The sequence below is a fragment of the Bactrocera neohumeralis genome, chromosome 2, assembly GCF_024586455.1.
Source record: "Bactrocera neohumeralis isolate Rockhampton chromosome 2, APGP_CSIRO_Bneo_wtdbg2-racon-allhic-juicebox.fasta_v2, whole genome shotgun sequence".
Lineage (NCBI taxonomy): Eukaryota > Metazoa > Arthropoda > Insecta > Diptera > Tephritidae > Bactrocera > Bactrocera neohumeralis.
Window position 1 is genome coordinate 87,482,003 of NC_065919.1, and position 21,852 is coordinate 87,503,854.

The 21,852-nt window shown below is 41.3% G+C and overlaps 1 protein-coding gene across 1 annotated transcript; it reads right to left on the bottom strand.

Annotated features, from left to right (window-relative positions):
• Nucleotides 1-57: 57 nt before the first annotated feature.
• Nucleotides 58-21,764, bottom strand: LOC126755092 (cadherin-89D). The gene is made up of 14 exons (XM_050467419.1): nucleotides 21,665-21,764; nucleotides 13,485-13,801; nucleotides 12,964-13,419; nucleotides 12,639-12,892; nucleotides 11,937-12,573; nucleotides 11,550-11,873; nucleotides 11,331-11,497; nucleotides 8,150-11,275; nucleotides 7,975-8,043; nucleotides 5,731-5,979; nucleotides 4,116-4,598; nucleotides 1,574-1,720; nucleotides 504-755; nucleotides 58-446 (listed from the first exon to the last, which is right to left on the bottom strand). The coding sequence occupies exons 1-14, from the start codon at nucleotides 21,762-21,764 to the stop codon at nucleotides 131-133; spliced, it is 6,897 nt and encodes a 2,298-aa protein (XP_050323376.1). The 3' UTR covers nucleotides 58-130.
• Nucleotides 21,765-21,852: the final 88 nt, after the last annotated feature.

A 21,852-nucleotide genomic window follows, 5' to 3' on the forward strand; every position in this document is an offset into this window, starting at 1 on the left:
TGCACTATCCACTACACTAACAAATACTCTTGCAACAGGTACTTTGCTCCTAAATAGAATAGATTTAACAAACTAAATATACATACATACAAAATATCGAAGCTTGTTGGCGAACACGCTTCCCATTGCCTTAAAAAATCGAACTGGACTTCGTATAATCCATTGGCCGTCGAAACGATTGCTCCAAGTTGTGCAGTCGCTCCTCCAGATCGTTCATGGAGTTGCGCAGTATATGGCCGCGTGGACGCAGCGAAATCTGTGGCGAGTGCTGCACCAAATCATCCTTGACGCCGGAGAAGGAGTGTCGCACGCCCGAGCGCTTCTCGAAGTTCGTGTTTTGATAGTCGTTTCGGTGGTGATGATCGCACAGTGAGCTATGCTGCGAACTTCGGCAGTTGGACGCTACCAGCGGCTCGTCATTCTTAAGTGAGTCCTCGTAGTTGTCACTTTTAAGTGGATGGAGCGTGAGTGTCTGTTTGGAGGAATATATTTCTCTTAATTACCTGCTGTCGTTGCCGATCGCTACCGTACCGCTACAGCCACTCCCATTCGCAATATTGTTGTTGCTGTGCTTATGCTTGGCATGTCTAGGGCAGAGCAATTCGGATGCGTTCAAATTCTGTGAGTGCGGCGAACTGGTTTTGAAGGAGTCCGGCGACGTTTCGTACAACTCGCGACTGCTGCGGAAGTCAACGCCCGAATCCTGACCGTTCGAGTGCAGCGAAAACATAGAAGTCTCGTATGCGCTGGGTGAACTAGGAAAAGATGGGAAATGGAAAGTTTGAAATTGTGAATGGCATGAAATATAATTATAATTTCCGTTATTTAGTGCAACACATATATAATATACACATACATATGTATGTACATAAATGCTTTTATCTGCATTAAAGCGGGTCGATTTGTTTCTTTCATTCTGAACTACTGTGCCTAAGAGAGTATGGACCTTAAACCGGCTTCGAGACAGAGATTTTTCATGGGAAGTTAAAAAATCTGAATAATCGATTGTATGGAAAATATGTAATATAAGGTACGATCTGACCGATTTCGACGAATATTGAATGGAATATCAAAAGGCACCTACGTATTAAATTTCTTTCTGATATCTCAAAAATTTTCGAACAAAGTAGTATGATCCCTAAAAAATTTCGTCCTAAAAAGCTCTGCCTTGAAACCGCTTTTAGACCCTTGGTCTCTTCGGCAAAGTTGTTCAGAATTATTCGGAAAATAGTTTTTTTTACGTTTTCTTGGCTCAACCCGCCCTAATGTACATATGTACATATGCTATATACATGCAGTAGGCATACTCGTAAGCGGGCTCTTGAACTCAGATTTTTGTTTGTAATTGCGGCAAAACCCATTGTACCATTGCACAACTGTGCATATTGTATTTTGTATATATGTACATATATGTATATCCTAGGTACAGCATTCCAATCCAGTATATTATACTTATAAATGCTTACATACATATACTTATATATATATAAATGCTAATGATTTCATCTTATTTTTAAATGTTTTTGTTTTTGGTTTAATGTTTTGTTGTTGTTTTTTTTCGAAGTCAACTTACAGATTATTCACTGGTTGGCGCACATTGTAGGAGAGCACGAATGGCAGCGACGTGGGCTCGTTCTCCATTGTTGTAGAGCGATTGCTTGCCGCTAACTTGGCAACGGACTTGGGAAGTGGCACATCGATATATTCACGCTGCCGCTGACTGCTGGAGGAAAAAAAATATAATGCATACCAATTGAATGTATACTTTTTGTTATTTGTATGTATGTATGCATTTTAGACATCAGAGTAATATGTGTGTATATATGTATTTTGAAATCGACTGCTCATTGTCTTAGACAAAAAATTGAAAATATTTCTTAAGACTAGTTTCTTTTTGTAAGACACAGTTGTTCAACTATCATAATTGTCGATTAGACCTTGGAAACTTTTTGAACATAAATTAAATGAAATCGTGCCTAAGCCATAAGTACGTATGTGAGTTTTAGGCAACCGTTAAAGGCTGTTATACGCTTGTTTTATGAGAAACTCTTTTGTGCAAAGAATATACTCAAAGTAACGAGCAATATTTGAGCTAACTTTCTCTTTCATTTAAATTCCAGATTTACATTGTAACATACGAGTATGAGCCGGCTCATTGTAGGCTTCGGAGCGTTTGTTAGAGCGGGTTCTTGAATTGGTTTGAGCTTCTTCTCCATTAAAAGCGGCCTTGGTATTTTGAATGTTATGATCACCAGATCACTTTCACTCTGATCAAGTGAGTTCAAATAAATTTTAAAGCCGCACTGTTACTAAATACTAGATCTTGAAAGCATTAAGAGTGTATAGAGAGGAAAGTATACTTGTTTTGACTTTAGAGTGATGTTTTCTTTGTTTATGAAATTTAAGCACCGGAAAACTAAAGGTCTCGATGGTAAAGGAGTAAAGCCTGTGGTATAACGGTTGATCCAAGTGTAGGTACTTTTTGCAATAGCCTTTTTTTTGACAGATCACGCGTGAGTCGTGTCAAGCTATTATTTTTGTTCAGTATATTTTGGCATTTTATCATGGAAAGACAGATTTACAAATGGCTCAACTTTATTACGAAATTCACTTTTTATAAAGAATGTATTTTGCGCGCTACACTCAACTATGGTCAACATAATCGGGCTTTTGAGAGTACTATTTGCAACACCACCACCAATGTTGAGATTCAGCATTCATTATTGGATAATATTCGATTGAATAGACCACGTCCAGCATGCAGTGAAGAAAATATGGCAGCCGTAGCTGAGAGTGTATACAAAGCCCGTTCGTAGCAAGTCGGACTGACGCGCGACTTGGCGCAATTGAAAGCGTACAAAATGAAGCTTGTGCAAGAACTGAAGCTGCTCGACCTTTCCAAGCGACATCGTCTTGGACTATGGGCTCTTAAAAAGTTCCAAGAAGATCTAACGTTTTCGAACCAAATTTTGTTCAGCGACGAGGCCCATTTCTGGCTCAATGGGTATTTAAACCAGCAAAATTGCCGCATTTGGGACGAAGAGCAACCGGCAGTTATTCAAGAGCTGGCATTTCATCCAGAAAAAACAACGTTTTGGTGTGGTGTGTGGTCCATATTTATTCAAAATGATGCCGGTGAGTACGTAACCGTTTATAGCGACTATTATGGCGCGATCATAGCCGACCATTTGATACCTGAAATTGAAGCTCGTGATCTCGGCGACATTTGGTTTCAACAAGACGACGCCACTTCCCACACATCCTCTTAAACAATGGATTTATTGAGAGAACACTTTGGTGAGCAGATAATATTACGTTTTAGACCGGTCGATTGGCCAGCAAGATGACACCGTTAGACTTTTTCCTGTGAGGATATGTAAAGTGTAAAGTCTACGCGGCAATCCCGCTTCGATTCAGGCCTTTAAGCAAAACATCACGCTTGTTATTCGCCAGTAAACAGTTGAAATGCACGAACGAGTAATCGAAAATTTGACTCAACGGGTGGACCATCTGAGACGTAGCCGCGGTCAACAATTGAAAGAGACAATCTTCAAGAACTAAATGCCAAAGAATGATCTTTCGAGTGATAATAAACATTCTCCATTAAATTTGAACTTTCTGTGCTTTTTCTTTAAAAGAGTAGGGAACCTCGAAATGGATCAACCTTTAGCTGACATAGAAATATTCCGAAATAAATGCATCTGTGAAGGGCATTATGGTTTCGATGCAGCCGAAGTTTTCGTTTGCTAAGTAAATTAGTTCAATAAGAGTTTAAAGACAGGCGAGTGTTTTTGATTATGTTTCCAATTAGGATGGTTTTCAAGGGTTTACTTAGTACGTGTACAACCGTTCTTTATATGTTACTAAACAATAAAAAAACTACAACCTGTACTGCTTCAATGATCTATATCTTTTACTCGGACAATTTTCAATATTTGCTTTCACAGCTGGCAACTACTTTATTTGCTCTGGAATGCACCTAATACATCTGTATGCACTTGCACCCAATCAGGTCTGACCCAAATTTGAGGACACAAGTTTACTACATACGATAAAAAGTGGTGAAGGCAGTGCTGCTCTTGCAATTAGCTGATCTAATTCTAGTCTAGACTTACTCTGCAAGTTGTTGGTGGGACACTTGTTGTAGCTGCTGCTGCTGCGCATGTCCACTCTGTGTGTAGTGATTGAGATGCGAATGAAGCGCGTGATTATGGCTGTGCGGATGATGGTGTGAATGCTGGTGTGCTGGATGCAACGATTGCAATTGATTATGTGGCTGCTGGTGATGTTGCTGTTGTTGCTTATGCTGGTGCTCACTATGCGGTGAAGCAGCAACAGCCGTGGACGGTGTGTGCGACGAGGACGAGCACACCGACTCCGGAATGAATGAACTTGTGGTCTTGACTGATTTACCGTAAAGCTGTACTTGTTGTTGTTGTTGCAATTGCTTATGCTGCTGCTGTTGCTTATGTTGCAGCTGGCGCTGGCGATGGCGATGTTGACGACGGCTGCCGGCTACCGCAAGCCCGGTACGTGCAACACTGTATGTGAGACCGGTCTCCGATGAGGGAAATTCCGGCTGCGTCCAAATGGTGCTGCTAAACAGGTGGCCAGTGAACAGCGAACAGCGATCGGTAATCGACGATTGACAGGTGGCAAAGTGGTGGTGGTTGTTGTAGTTGTTGGTGTTGTTGTTGGTTTTGTTGTGTGCATTTTAATGAGCAGATAAAATAGGTGTGTGTAATTAAAGTGGGCACAAATAATTTGTTGTTTTTTTAATTATACCAACACATACATATATACTATTACTACATAAGTACATACATACATATCCATTTATATAAACATATACATACATATGTACATAATACTTGTTCTGCATGGCTCTAAGCAATACTTCACATTGTTCTAGTGGTCTTGGCCTCAAACATGACTTTGGCCGCACTTGCGCAAATCGCATAAACAGGTTGGCATTGAGGCGCTTGGCTAGATGTCGTGGGCATAAGAAACACCGCAAATATGGGTTGCACACGCTGCCAATGAACCGTTTGGTGGCATGTGTTCAACTTGCTACACATTGCGCTGTAACAGATGAGTGGTTGTTGTTAAGTTTTTTTTATTTATTTGTTGTCGTTGTTGTTGTTGTTGTTGTTATGTCTCCTTATGCGCCTGGTCTTTTACAGTTATAAATTTTTGTGTACGCGCTCGAATGACACAAACAGCAGGCCGCTGCTCGACCAACAACGTGACCAAAAACTAGGCTCGCCAGCCTTGGCCAAGAGATAATGAGTGCCTCTTAAGCGGCGGCCATCAATTGGCAATCTTGCCATCTCGGCATCCAGCCATAAAATGTGCGCAAACATTTCTGGGATAATTAAGTGACGAACGGGAAATAAACAAACAACAACCAACTCGTTTCCATTACTTCACATTTATTGTCTCATGTGTTCAAAAAGTTCCTTATCTTGACTAACATTAACTATGGCTAACCTACGGCTAAATATGCTCGTATATATGTATGTATGTACTTATATGGCGACTAAACTACGCGTAATACTAGACAAATCTGCTCTGTGTGTTTTCTCACACTCCGCACAAGCTGTTTGTGTGTGTGTGTCAGTCTTAACATATTTCCAATTACAACAAAGCGGCTTAAAATGCACGTGTATGTGTGTGTAAGTGGTAGAGTTCTTAATTAAATGTTAGTACCAATTGTGTATGGATCTTTACCGTTTCTGCCGCAGACACAGGAAGCAAAGTGCTATCATTGTGGCTCCGATGCCGCACAGTACAATCAAGACAATGCTGACGATCTCCAGGCCGCTTATGAAGTTCCCCGAATGCGGTGTGTTATGTGTCAGTTGCCCGAATTCGGCGAGCTCAATGATGCGGGGCATTATCTTTTTGTGATCGTAGTTGCCATCCTTGCCTTGTTGCTGTTGCAATTGCAGAGCGTCTAGCTGCAGGCCCGCAAGCAGTCTAAAATATGGAAAACAATTAGTTCGAGATGGTAAACAATTGAAGACGCGCAAAAATCTACAATTTCCAAGTTGAGTTTGGATGCGTTAAAGATAAGTTACGTGCATATGTATATGCCAAGTAAGATTATGTTAAAAATGCTTGACAAGATTTGCTGGGGAAAGAACAGCAAGAGGGTGTGCCGTTTTTCATAAAAATATCTCACAAATAAAATGCAGAAAGTCGCGAGAGCTAATGCATTTCAACTAAAGTCTATTCAACTTCTTGAAATTCTCGGTTACATTAAGAAAATGATCGAAATTATTAAATTTAATACAGGCTGTGGGCGGAAGGCTTAGGGTTGAGTCGATTTAAAAAAATGAACCAATCGTTAACTTTTTTTTAAAAATAGGCCCAATAGGCTCCTTCTGTGTCGTTGCAGCGCTGCCAACGCGATTTCCAAGTATTGAAGGCGTCACAGAAGGCATTCTCCGGAATAGCCTTGATAGCCGAGGTGCATGCTGCTTGGATCCCCTTTGTCGTCTCAAAATGCTTGCCTTTCATCGGCATTTTCAGGCAAGAAAACAAAAAAAAAGTCCGAGGGGCCACATCTGGGCTGTAGGACGGCTGCGGAAGCGTTGGGATGGCGGCCTTGGTTAGGTAGCTGTTCACAAGAAAGGCGGTGTGAGCCGGGGGCGACTTCCAATTTGATGCGATGTCTTCTCGGACCTGATCGACCTTCGTTTGAGTCTCTTGAGGACTTCCATGTAAAACTTGACGTTGACGGTTTGTCCAGGAGGAACAAATTCATGGTGGACGATGCCTTTGATGTCAAAAAAGACAATGAGCATCGTTTTCACTTTGGATTTGCTCATGCTTCCGGTCTTCATCAGCGACCTCTTCACGGCCCTCCAAAAAGGCGAAACACAAAGGCTTGGTCATATCAAACGCCTCTGTCGAGGATTTACCGAGTTTCACACAGAATTTAATCGCTTACCTCTGCTCTAACGAACGCTGTATTTTCGGCTTGAACCACTCACAGAAACACGTCGCGCCCTAACGTTCGTTAGGTAGGAATGCCCGCTAATGAATCCCGTCGATGCGCGCACGCTCCGAAGTACAGTCGCGGTGGAAAAAAATCAGTCCTACTACTTTTCGGACAAACCCAGTATATGTATAGTAAGTTTGGAATGTCGTAACTTTTTGGAGACTTTTTCTAATCAATGTATGGTACAACATAAACCAACAAACCCTACCATAAATTTGGAGAATTATGAATAACACCCTGTGAAATCAGTTATTAGCATGACGAGAGCCATATATTTTAAAATGTCTTCGTTTGTCGTGAGCTCAGTTTTTGAAGTCATTAGTTGTAACTCTATTTATATTATGAACGATGTCAGTGTATGGGAAAGAGTCTAGGTACGACAGTGAAAACGATAATGAGTTTGAGAGTGAGAAATAGTGAGGAACATAAAGTGTCCCTTCTTTCTCTCGTGGACTCTCCCCAACTATTAAAAATAGTTATGATGAAATGGGTATGTGGGAGATGATCATATGTACCATATTTCAAGAAACACACAAAAGGTGAGGTATATATGTAGGTACATCAGCTCTTGATCGTAAATGAAATGAGGTATTTAGAACTCAGTTAAAGAAAGCCTGAATGTGGAATGAATATTGTATTGCCTATGTAATTGGTAAAATCGTCACCAACTTCAGCCAAAGGCTTCTTCACTTGAAGAAGTGTAATTAAAAAATATGGTTCCAAAGGCTAGTCGCAGTATAACTAAGTGTAGATTGGGTGTATAACCATTATCATGGTCCGTAGGGGCCGATAGCAAGCGAATAATAATAAAACCCATTGGTTATTCGAAGAACTGAGCTCAAAACGTGAACTTTCGCACAGAATGATAGTTTAAATAAAGGCTCCTCGATCTACGCTAAACCTTTGCTCCATCTAATCATCTCAAAAAACAAAAAAGATACAGTAAGGATTATGCTAAAACTACTCACTCCTGTAGTTGCTCCATTTCCAAAATTGCATTAGTGCGGTAATCAACTGCATAAATATAGGCATCGGTGCTGGAAAAAATATAGGCAAAATTCGCATATTAATATTCATATGTACATATATGTATGTTCCCATATCGTGAAAGGTTTCATTGCAAGTAAAAATAAATTGACTTACGCTGGTTCAAGTCCGCCCACATGTGGTTCCAATAGACGCACACGCACGTCCATTTGTATAGCCTCACTGAGTACATGCATCAGCGCATCGATTCGCTGCTCCACTTCTACAGGCTTCCCAGCGACCACAATGCGTACTTGCCGCGCCTCATCGATGATGTACACGAAAACGTTCACGATACTGCTACGTCCATCGTCAGCGCCTCCACGATCCGTGGCTTTCACATCGAAGCCATATACACGCTGATCCATTGGTATAATGCCGATAAGACGTATTTTACCCGTCAACTCATCGATGCCAAAGAGACGGGAAGGCTCATTTAACAAACGGTAGCGTATTTCAGCATTTATTCCCTCGTCTGCATCGAATGCCTTCACTATTGTGACCGGATAACCAAAGGTAGCCGTGCGCGGCACTACTGCAATGATAGCCTGACCGGCGGATTTGAACCGCGGTTCATTATCGTTCTCATCTTGGATGTTTACAATGATGCGACATTCGTTCGGATCCAAGCCATCGACTCGCTCGTCAGTGACAGGATATGAAATACGCGCATAGTTGCGTGGCTCACGATTGAGACGATCCGCGCGCACACGTAACTGATAGCGGCTTTTGAGTTCACGATCGAAAGATTTTAAGGCGAATAGTGTGGTGGTCTTCGGATCTAATTCAAATAGCGGTTGTGCATCGAAGTTCTCTTCGTCGGTTTCTTCGATAATCAAGCTCCAACGGAATACTTCTGGATTAAGTCCATTAGTGATGTTGATCTTAATTAGCTGTAGTGGCGCCATATTATTCTCTAGCACTTGTACTTCGTGGTACTGATGTTGAAATATGGTAACGTTTCGCTGTTCATTAGGTGGTTCTGTGTCGTCTGTGGTGGGCTCAGTGACAGCTTGTCCTTGCAGATTAATCAGTACTACGGCGGTGGATGAATGAGCCGGACTGCCTAAGTCTGAGGCAACCACGGTCACATTTAAGTGTTCATAATCATTGTAGCTGCGGAAACTTGCTACAGTTGTGATCGTGCCGTCACGTGAATCTATCTGGAATATGGGATTGTGTATGTCCTGGTGTAGTATAGAGTAGAGCACCAAGCCATTACCGTTACCAACATAATCCTTATCAATGGCGTTCACTTGCTTTACAAACATGCCAGGCTTTGTGCTGCGATCAAGATAAGCCTTGTAGATCGGCAAAGTTAATGTGCGATCTGTTAGATCGGCAATATATTTTTCCGCATTCTCCACATCATCGTAACCTATAAACTCGGGCTTATTGTCATTGATGTCCATGACGTTAACTTCTATGTCAACAGTGCTGGACATGCGATACAGTGGTTCGGCATTATCTGTGGCAATTACTTGAAAATTATACTTGGGATGCACTTCCCGATCCAGCAAGCCAGTGATCTTTATTACTCCGGAAAGTTCTTTAATTTTGAAGGGCAAATCGGTTTCACTTAGACTGTATGATATATTTGCGTTTTCACCATAATCAAGGTCCACGGCCAACACCTGTCCCAAGACGCTGTCTCTATATTCGCCCTCTTCCGTGTCGAAACTGTACCATGACTTTTTGAAAACAGGCGCATGATCATTGACATCAACTACTGTAAATCGTAAACAAGTGACATCCCTGAGTCCGTCAATATCAGTGGCGGTAAGATTCAGCAGCATATCTAGATTTGCGGCTAACGGATAATTGACTGTCAGTTCGCCACTGAGCTTGTCAATAGCGAAATGCCTAGCCCCGGTAAAACGTGAAGAAAATTGCGCGCCAACTATGGGGCGATCCACGTGTTCAGCGACCAGCTCATAGTGCACCAACGCATTGCTTCCATAATCCTCATCACTCGCCATAATTTGCAAAACTTTAGTGCTGATGGGCGTGTTCTCATATATGGCAAATAGCGGACATTTCATAATTGGACTTTGTCCAGTTCCACGACTTAAGCGTTTGCGCAGGCGTCGTCCACGCTGTTGGCGTACATCTGCGAAACTGTTGTTAAAGCTAAACTCGGAACTGAGACGTGGTGATCCTGGTATGTGATAGGGTGGCACAACCATTGCCGATGACATCATACCCATCATTTGAACGGCTGAGTTGTCCACAAAATATATTTCCATATCGGTGGTGTATTCGCGTATCTCCACCTTTGACTCTTTGAAGACGGAGATACGCTCGAAAATGGGAGCGTTGTCGTTAACATCGGCCACAAGTATATTGAGATGAGAATAAGTGGTCAAACCGCCGGTATCGATGGCGATTAACTTGAGCTTATAGATCTGATCTTTCTCGCGATCCAGCGGTCGCTTGCCACTGTAGGTTACACGGAAGTATGGACCGCTGGTCAGTCTTATATCGGATTGCATAAGCATATTTTGCATTTCGACGAATTTAAACTCCTCATTCCATTGATCGGTCAAATTGAAAACGCTGAAAGTGGCTGGCGTTTGTAGCGCGTGTCGACTTTTATTCTGCGCTTCTTTGCTGGCATTGTAGAAGTCGATAGTGAATTGGTCGCTATAGTCACCTTGCAGTATTAGTCGGAACTCGGCGTTCTTGCCCAAATCAGCATCGGTAATTTGAATCGGCTGATTAACAGAGATCTCTGTGCCGCTAATACTATTCTCGTTTATTAGTCCCACATAAGACAAGCTATTAAACTTGGGCGCGTTGTCGTTCACATCATCCACTTCGACCGTCACTTGGTATATACCGGCGCCACTAACCAAGCCGGTTGTGTACTCCACGATCACTGTAAGATCATACTGATCCTTTTCTTCGCGATCCAGGCCGGTTAGTGTGAGCAGTGTGCCATCTTCGGCGATGCTGATTTTGTTAACCACTTCCTGTTGGTTCGCAATGATATATCGTAGTTTGAGGTTCGTGTCACTGGCCAGACGTCGGGGAGAACGCATGCGTGCTGAGGATGTATTGCGACTGCGGCTGCGACTGCGAAAGCGACTACCCATCGTCACATTGCTGGTAGTCTGGAATTGGCGATAGGTGCCCAATTCGTTGTTGAGCACGTTAACGCCGTTTTTATAAAGTAGTTGACCAATAATGCCGCCGACAATGTTCTCCTCGATATGAAAATGAATTACGTTCATATTGATTTCCCTGCGTCAAAAATTGAAATTAGTAAAGCAGTGAATTTGTTTGGACAAAAGCTTACTCGATAACGGGTCGCATGGGGACCTTATTCTCGGGTTTCATGACAACATGTATGGTGACATTGGTTATTAGTACGCCTTCATCAGTGAGCTCGGTGGGAGTAGGTGCCGTTGTAGCAGGTGGCGAGCTGCGCGACATGATGAGCGCCTTGGTGGAGTTAGCGAAAAGCTAAAGATTCTAAAATTAGTAAAACGGTTGTTGGAAATGGCTTCCTACTCACATAATTGGCTACCGCTTCGAAGAGGTACACCTTTCGAGTGAATTCGGATAACTCGCGTATCACTGTAATAATTCCCGAGCGTTCCTCGATAGCAAAAGGTACGCCCTCGGAATAGGTGTGCAATAGATCGTACATAATTTCATCTTCTCCTTCGTAGATGAGGGTGGTGCGTACCTGCCCCACAGAGGTACCTAAGGGAGCATTCGAGCCTACCCAGAACTCATACGGCGCACCAACAAAATCAATCACTTGATCATCGATTGTTGCATAAACCTCAATCGTAATAACGGCTAATGAGAAACGACGCTCTGATGGATTAGTGGGCTGAAATAATATTTTCTTGTTCCAGTAATTTTAAATAACTATATATATATGTGTGTATTTCACCTGATCGCTAGCTTCCACAAATACCGCTATACGTCCACGTCTTAACGGTCCGTTGACATAAATTGTGCCGTTTTTCGTATCTAATTGAAATGGTATATAACCGCTGCCCTTCGGTCGTTGCAGCTCGTATAATAGAAGGCCGTTCGGCCCCTCATCTGGGTCTAATGCAACCACTTGTCCCACTTTGTAGCCCATCGGCGCCGTTATGGGTACCTTGAACTCATAGAGATTGCCATTTTCGAATTTGGGCGTGTTGTCATTTGTATCGAGCAATGTAATGTCGACTTTGACTTTACTCGGACCAGGTTTGCGCAGATTGATGTCTGGCATATAAGGTGGATGTCGTTCAATTGCTTCCACCATTAGATGCAAGGACTTGCGTTGCTCACGATCAAGCAGTCGGTCATCGTTCACGGTGATCCAACCGGTTCTGGCGTCAATTCGAAATGCATCCGCTGCTTCGGGCTCCTCGGTTAGTTGATATAGAAATTCGGCATTCTCGCCTTGATCACGATCGATGGCATTCACTTGCAGCACGCTAAAGCCGGTGGGTAAGTTTTCAACAATGGAGATGTTGTAGAAATCCGCTTCGAATTCCGGTACGTTGTCATTAAGATCGAGTACCTCCACCTCGATTCTATGGAAACGGAAATATCAGAAATTATATTGAAAGTGGAGGAAAAACATTCAAATTTATCTTACCTGGCGACAGCCTTCCTCAAAGGGTTTTCACGTTGGCGCGCCTCCACCTGCAGCACGAATGTATTCCCTGGCAAGCTCTCTTCCTCCAAATCGACCTCTTTCTGAAGATACATAATGCCGTTATTTGGGTTCACACGAAATAATTTACGCTCGTTGCCCGAAATGATCTCATAAATTAGCGTAGCATTTAGTGAGTCCTGATCAAATGCCATGATCGGCGGAGAGAAGTAAAGTGGAACTCGTATTGGTATGCCCTGAAATAAGGGAGGTAGTAAATTGTTGTTAATGACCTTAATGGTTTCATAAAATAAGCACACCAACTCACCGTCATTGGATAGAACTCATTGATTTTTGTGCGATAAACGCCTTCGGTGAATTTCGGTGGCAGATCATCAACATCGCGTACATTAATGGTGATTGTCGTATTCACCTGGTTAGCGGGGGTGCCGCGATCCCACGCGAATAGCGGTAATTTGAAAAGCCGTATGCCATTATCGAAATCCAAGTCTTTCTTCAGTATAAGCAGCGGGCGATGCGGACTCTTCAAGGAAAAGTATGGACTGCCATCAGCCGATAGCTGTTCTGGCACTGTGGACATGCTGAAATGCACTTCCGAGTTCGGTGTATTCGGTTTATCCCGATCGAACGCTTGTATGCCCTCAAAGACTATAGTACCCGGTGGTGTATTCTCATCCACGTCAACGATGTAGGGTGTGTTGAGGAATTCTGGTGCATTATCGTTGACATCTTCGATGTAAACAGTTATCGATATGTAACTGCCCTACAAATGAAGATTTTCAAGGTTTCAAATTATTTTGTTAGTATACTTATGGAAAATTGGCTTACCTCTTCGAGCTTTTCATTTTTACCCGCACATACAACGCGGAATTTCAGCAAATTGCGTGGCACATCACGATCCACCAAGTCCTCAATGGAACGTGTTAAAGTAATGCGCACCGTGGTCGTATTCAGTTCGCTGAGGCCAAAGTATTTGTGATCACCGGAATTGTCGACACTCCGTAATGCTATGGCAGAACGCGGGTAGGCGCGCAGCAGCAGTATTTCCTTGCCAATCTCTGCGTCCTCTCGTAGGCGTATGAAGCGCACACCTTCGCTTTCCGCGGAGACGCCATCGTACATGTGGAAGGCACACGCTGGTGTAGCTGTACGGAGCAAAGAGCAAAAATTACATAGTTGAAACTTATTATGAGCAAAGTGCTTAAGAGTTCTTATGTAACAATTTCAGAGTATAAAGAAACATAAGTATTCTCGTTATCGTTTTTTTAATATTGTAAAAATACTAATAATACCAAGATGCGAACAACTGGAATTTCTTTAAGACGGAAGACTTGCAACTCTAAGATACCATTCATATAGAAATAGTAGTATTGACTACACCTTTGGCAACATATTCGAATTCTCATGTAGAGATGTACCACAAAATTCAAACGAAGAAATAATGTTGAGTAAGTTGAAAGCTTAGATTTTGTTATTTTGGAAGGTTTCGACTGTTTCAAAATGATCGGTTCCTATATCATAGTATATTGAACTGAGTACACTCTCTTTTGGTTCGGTTTAAATTCTGCCAAATAAATTATAGTGAAAAAAATTTACATAGCTCTAAGACCACTTCCTTCAACCAAGTTAAGAAACATCCAGAACCGAAGTTTACTGGACACCGGATTTCGTACTGAGATGAATAGAATTTTGTGGTGGAATGAGAAGCTGGGAAAGCGGCGCAGTAAGTTTTTTCACAGATGGGTTGAAGGAAGGTTGGAAGGGAGTTTTCTGTAAGGTGCTTTCCGTTAGTCCGTCACGGTTTGTGAATTCATAGATCACGGCAGCTTTAGACTACCGGATCACGATGTCTTTCAGGCAGAAGTCGCTGCTATTAAGCTGGCGGTAGATGTTCTGCTCCGAAGTGTAGCCACTTTCAGGTCACGGTTGTGAGCATTCACTCTGATAGCCGAGCGGCAATACAGGCGCCAAGCTCACTAACTGTGCGCTCTAAGCTAGCCAAAGAATGTCAATTCTCACTAGAAGTAACATCAAGCTACTTCATCGCCGGACTCCTGTGGGTGCCTCATCATTAAGAAATCGCCGGCAACTACAAAGCTGATGAGGTAGCAAGGGGGGGCACACTTGCCTCGCTCGATCCTTTTGGCCAAAGGTGGATGGGTGGAGATCTTCTGAACTACTTGCCCTTAGCAAAGTGCATCTTGATGCAATGGTAGAGGTTCTAACTGGACATCTTGACGGACGCAAGTTTTCACAGTTATATGGAAAAGGATGAGATTGATTGATAGCATGAAACATATCGGCAAGCTTACCTTCGGCGAACCAGGAGACCTAGCCGAAACCTACAGTAGTCGTCTAAAAAGTCTGTGAAAGGCTTAAGGCACTTTGTCGATTTGTAACGATATGGGAGCTAAAAAACACAACGAATCGGCGTTCTAAGTTGACAAAGTGGGATCCTTGTTAATCCTCTTAACTGAATTTAACCGAATCTAACCTAAGCTCAGATCTACTTCTGGCTATTAGTAACTAAATACTTCTGAGATGGAATAAATGTGAGAAAAAGAGGCAGCTTAAACATTACCAAGATGCTGAATTTTGTCAAGTGATTATGTTTTAGCTATGGTATACCATCTGATCAAATTTGACTCGGATTGGTACAATCTTTGTTATGTTCGTGCGAAATTTGATCCCCATATGTCAATTTGTGTGACTTTAACAGCGAAGATATAGTTCTATCTGATCCAGCATTAGTCCTTCTTAGGAAAGAGAGAGAGAGAGAGAGAGAGAGAAATTGAAAAATATTTACTTTAACATACAAAACTAATAGCACTTCCTGTTCGGTTCCTGTCGTAGTTGTCATGCTATATTAAATTTGTAAGTGATTAACGGTATATTAACAATTTCCCCTGCAGCATAGTAAATGGCAACGCGGCCAACTAAAGGTCTACTAATTTTCTGCTTAAGCAATCGCCTATTTGTGTCAGTAAAATCAAAAAAGTCAAGCAAACACCTTACATATCAACAATAGCAACAACAACAATGCATGTAGAATTGACCGTGCGAAATGCTTGCAACACCCACAAAGCTGCACGAGCAACTTTTCCTTGCCAAGCACCGCTATGTGTCAACAGTTGCAGTTGTTGCAGCAATAATCAAACTTGTGGTAGAAACGACAAAAACTTTCTTTGTTTCAGTTAGCGTTTTTGCTGCCAGTGTAAACTGGATGAACTCCCAAAGCCGTGTTGCACAAACAATGTTCATACCAGCGGTAGGTGGCAAGCCAACATTTGGGTGGGAATGAGTGGACGCAAGCGAGTGGTTCAACTGGCGGGGCGTAGTAGGCGCGTGTGTGTCTATTTGTGTGTTCCATCTGGTTGACTGGCGTGTGGTTGCACATAGCAATTTCGGCTTTTTCGCTGCGGTATTTGGCTTATGTTGTTGTTGTTGGTTTGTGAGTTTTCCTCGGCACTTTTTCACTCTTACTTGCTTTGCTGTTGTTTTTGTACTGTGTTGTGGTGTGTCATATATGCGTGTGGGCTCACGTCTACTTGGCTCCTTCCGAAACAATGCCACAACAGCGGCGCGCATGCAACTGCCTCCAATGAAACTGCAACGGCCAGCACAATGAAGGCGCAGCATTTTAATATTTTTCCCACCCTCGTGACATAATTAACCAATTTTTCCATATGGCATGAGTACAGCAAACAATTAGCATGCAGCGCCTGCACACCCACACATGCAACACTTGCATATATTTGTATCTACATATACTAAAGCAGAGGGTTCCAGCGGTGTTGCAGCAATGTTGTTGAAATTTTTATTGCTCTCGTGCTTTTTGCTGTTGCTATTGTTATTGTTCTTTTTCACGTGCGGTTTTGATTTAAGCTAATCTATTCAAAGCAAATACCTCCTGCATTCGAAGAATTGTTGCACATATGCAGCTGGTGCAGCAATATGAGTGGCGGCAGGTTGTTGGCAACGCATTCGCAATGCTCCGTTGAGATATTGACACGCGACGCTCCGCCACTTGCTGACATTTTTTCCGGCAACTTCATTGTGAAATGCCTTACTTTTGGTGAAATCAAAAGATGTTTCTTTCTTTTCCGTGTATGTTGTTGCAACGTGTGCATATAATATACATACACAACAATATGTATATATGTTGCATTTGTATATATAGAAAAAAAAAATTAATTGCAAAAAAATAGTTGAATGCAACAGCTTTTCATTATAACCTAGAAATATTTAAGTCTTCTGCTTGGATTTCGCTTCATTCAATGCAAGGTCTTCACAATTTTATTCATTTTATTTTAGTTCTCTAATATTTTTTATTAATTTTGATTGTGGAATTGGTGGATTGATCGAGTTTGTATGTATTAATGTAAAGCTTTGCTTACACTTTTGGTTTCCTTTTTGACTTGTCTTACAAATATAAAAATCTCAGAATTTCTAATCAATATCTAGACTGTCAATAAGTTCTTAATGTCCCAAAATTGGCGCTACATTAGAATTAAATAGAAAGCACAGTATTTAGTTGTTAAATCATAAAGTAGATAGGATAAAGTTATTTATGGAATAACATCTCAGGCATTGTCGAAATTTCTTCTTCTTAATTCGAAATTCTTCGAAATTTTCCATTACTATTCTGAATAAATGTGGCTGAACTTCTTTGATGCGTGGTTGAATCTTCTTCTTTAAAAGTAAATGTTGTGGTTTTGGATTTGTTGCAAAAGACCTGTGATTATAAACCCCATTTAAAATGAATCTAATGGTATTAAATCTCACGATCTAGGGAGCCAATTCTGATCACCAAAACGAGAGAGTTTTCGACCTGTAAATATCTCATGCAGTAATTGAAGTGTTTCACGATTTTTATGGTATATGGCACCGTCTTGTTGAAACCATATATTGGTCACATCAATATCATCCAATTTCGGCAAAAAGAACTGAGTCGCGATATCGAGCATCAGTTACTGCTTGACCAGTCTCATTTTCATAAAGCTATGATTCAATTATGCCTCCAGTACAAATTCCACACCAAAAAGTGACACGTTGTCGAGACATTTGTTTTTCCGGCAATCACATGTGGGTTCTCAGAACCTCGAAAGCTGCTATTTTGCCTATTAACAGACCTATAAAGGTGAAAATGTGATCCCTCGCCTAGGATGATTTTGATCGAAAATTCAGCATCCAAGCTTTCATTATTTTTAAAATATTGTTCAATAACAGCGACACGTTGTTCTAACTTGTAACGCTTCATTTTTACCGAGCTGTTGATTTGTTTTTTGTTTTTTTTTTTATTACACTTACTATGGAAATGCATTTAAACTTAGATCTTGCGTTAATTTTGGGACATCCTTAATTTATAATCAGCATTCTTAAAATGATTGTGTTAATAAAAAAATAGATATTTAGAATATTTAAGACCGTATTTTATTTGTAGGGTCATTATATCTTTAATAACAAATGTTTAAGAAATTTACTTTCAATCCAGTCCTGATGAGAAAAATCACGTTTTGGGGTTTGTAAGTTGAGTTTAACGCACATTTTTGAAGAGAGAAAGTCAAGGCTTGGTTGATGTGTTTATCGCAAAGAGATAAATAATCTCAAAAGTACAGGAACCCATGCTAGATTTATCTATTTCGAACAGAAAGAATTATACATTATAATAGAGAAATCAACAGTTCTGCTGTGAATTTTGCCAGCGTCCTCACAAATATAAGGGATATTCACACCGACAATGTTAATCTGGTGATTCGTTAGTTGACACTTCGTTAAAAAAGTTAACATACTTTTTGCTCTATCTATGTAGTCTGATAATCTTTGTTCCTAAACAGCTGATTGAATTTTACTAAATTTTTAATTTTGGAAACAAAATAAATTTATTTGAATATTGAATTTTTGCAATGAATTAAATGAACTTTTAAGACAACGACTCAAAACAAACAGCTGATTTGTTGTTACCAAGCAACAAAAAAATTAACAAGCCTTTCAGAGTCGTAGAACTATAATCTGTTAATTTTCCAAACCTGTACGCAAGAAAAAAGTATGTACAAAATTACTGAATAACGAATTTTCAAAGCGGTTGTGAATACCCCTATACATGCTATGAGAGATACTCTCAGAAATGCTTTCAAATCAACTGTAATTTTTAATCAGAGTTAAGAATACTCGTATGAACATAACTCAGCTATGTATATGTGTAATCTGCTAACAAAAGTTGTGAATAACATCGTTAACGATGAGGTTTCCTTCGATAAATGGGTAGTCTTGGACAGCAAACTGCTGTGGAAGAAAGAGTGGAAAAAACAAGCAATGCTTTATAAGCGTGTAGGCAGATGCTTCTCACAACCTGGGGGCTCTCTCCTCTCTCATGCACTGGTGCTACACAGCTATTGTACCCTTAAGACCAATTCTGCTCTACCGTGCAATAGTATGACGGACAGGCGTACGGCAATCCACCTACCGGAAGCAAAAGGAAAGGGTTCAGAGGCTCGCTGCGCTGTGCATAACGGAAGCTTTTAAAACAACTCCAATGGGGAAGTATTGCCTGCCGCAAGTAACTTCACTTCTACTAGTGTTAGGGCACAAAGGCATCGAGGGCAATGAAATAGTGGACGAGATTGACAAGAATGGTGAACGGTTAACACCTGAAAACGTGACCAACATTGTGAAACCCATGCATTGTTTATACGACGATCTGGACAGAAGCTTGGTAAAGAAAATCAAAACCCGATGGAACAGCTACCTGCGTGCAAAACTGCAAAAGTCATGTGCAAAACGTTAAATCGGAAGTACACGAAATTCCTTTTGGCACTCGATAGAAGAGACTGTAGGAACTTGATCGGAATACTAACTGGTCACTGTCTGGTGGCGACACACGCCTGCAGGATGGTGCTGACAGTTCGACTGCAGGAAATGTCTAGAGCAAGGCACCAGGGAAACAATGGAGCATCTCTTGTGTACTTGTCCCACACTGGCAAGACTACGCGGTAAGCATCTGGGGTTCTTACGGTATTATACACTGGAGCAGGTATCGTTATTGAGGTCGCAGAGCCTGTCCGCGTCAAGTGCAGGCATCCTAAAGGATGACCTTTAAAATATTTAGATGTCCTTTCAGTCGTTTATCTCCAGTGCTACCAATCACATTGTGTCCCACCATATAGTGTTAGAAAGGTGACATCTTAAGCTTCATTTAACCAAAAAAAATTAATTCAGGGAAGTTGAAAAAAGTTGCAGCTGTTCAAAAATGAATGAAAATAATGAAGAAATTCGCTATATTTTGAAATTTTTGTTAAAAAAAGAAGACTGCTACGTAAGCCACCAAAGAATTTTTTGAAGTTTACGGAGACGATGCTGTATCAGTTCATGTAGCACAACAATGGTTTTCTCGCTTCCATTCTAGAAATTTCGAATTTCCGATTTACACTGATGAAAATTTTACACCGATGGAATAATGTCTCCAGTGGAAAAATGGCAAAAAATGGTCGACCAAAATATTTAAAAAAAAAGTTGAAGTTTGATTAGAAATACGAAAAGATTTTTTCGACTAACCAATATAACTTATTCAAATTTTAAGTTTAGCTTACTGGGGCATGATGAGTCAACAGGAATATATTGTTCGTCAATCATTCTTAAAATAAATACGTGCTGACGTTACAGAGAGGGACAAGATTTTATTCGGCTTGAAAATATTTGTCGTGTGCGTTCGAATGTTAACCCACGAATGGGTCACGAAGCATTTTTACTATGGTTTTCTTGTTCGAAACCCCCTCGTATGCTAGATTTCGATTGCAGAGGGTCAATTGATGTCAGCAAAAACTATTCATAAATATATATTTTTTCGCATCAGTTAGGACTATAGAGAGACTCGTAGGAAGGTGCGATTTTGTTCCGATGGTGCATACTAATAATTTTGGAAAGGCCGTGTAAACAGATATCACGAAATTTTTAACGAATGCGGATATGCTTTTTATACTCTTGCAATATGTTGCTGCAGAGTTTAATAGTTTTTACAGCTACTTTTATTCTCTGATTTGCAAAAACTTCAAAGCATTTCTGCTGTTCATGTTTGAAAATGCAATTAAATATAACTTTTGCAAACTTCCGCTGATGAATTGCAGTTAACGATTCCAAACTGTGAAACTGGTGCTTTCATCAAGTCACACCTTTCTGAAAAGTGCAACCAGCAATTTTCATAATTCAGATTTACGTGCGCAGGAAATTGTGAAAATCTCAAACTGACCAGGCCGGCCCACTGGCCGACGGCGAAATGTTACAAATGTACGTGAGTGGCGAACGCTTTCCTGCTTTAACCTGCTTGCCGTTCCCGAATGCGAGCGTGCGAGTTTCGAAAATCGGGTTCATAACCAAATAAACCACAAATTGTGTGGCGGCAATTAAAAGCAGTTACTCTGTGTATGTGTGTGCGTTAAGTTGCGCGTTTCATTAAGGTGCCACAAGAGCAGGCGTTAAACGGGGCATCTACAAGTAGTGCTTTATGTAAATGCGCTGTCAGCGCTTAAAACACCAAAACAAATGAGCATAAAGCAAAAAAAAAAAAAGAAATAATAAAAATGATCACATAAAAGCGTAAAAAGAGGAGCAAAAGTCAAACAAGATGTGCGGCCATTTAATACAAAACGAGGTTATTTAACGGATCATTCAACAAAGTGGCAGCAATAGTTGCTCACGACGCCAATGCCACGGACGCCGTGGGTGAGCGGTGCGCGCGGGCGCGGGTGTCAGCTAATGGCTACTACGAGTACGCGCTGGCCATAAAAGTGCGTGCGCGCTGAATTATTGCGGACGCGCGCACACATGCGCCGATGATGATGTTACAAAGCGCGCACACAGGCACAAACACAAATGCGTACGCGCGCGCTGCTGCATGCAACACAGAAATATGCGACGATATTAACAACAAATAGCGCTTAATTGCAACAATGAGCGAAATATATGGGGAAAATACGAATGTGGTAGGCGGCGCGCGCCGTCATTCAACTTGCCTCGCACAAACCCCAAATTCGAGGCATTTAAAACGATGCAATTACAGATGAATATAATCCACAGGTTCAATGTATCCTTTGCGCTCAAAAGCATTTGCATTTTTCAAACACTCGCTCAGCACCGCTGCACTTGTATTTTATTGCTTTGTTGTTGTTGCTGTCTACAGTTGTTGCCAATTAGCAGGCGC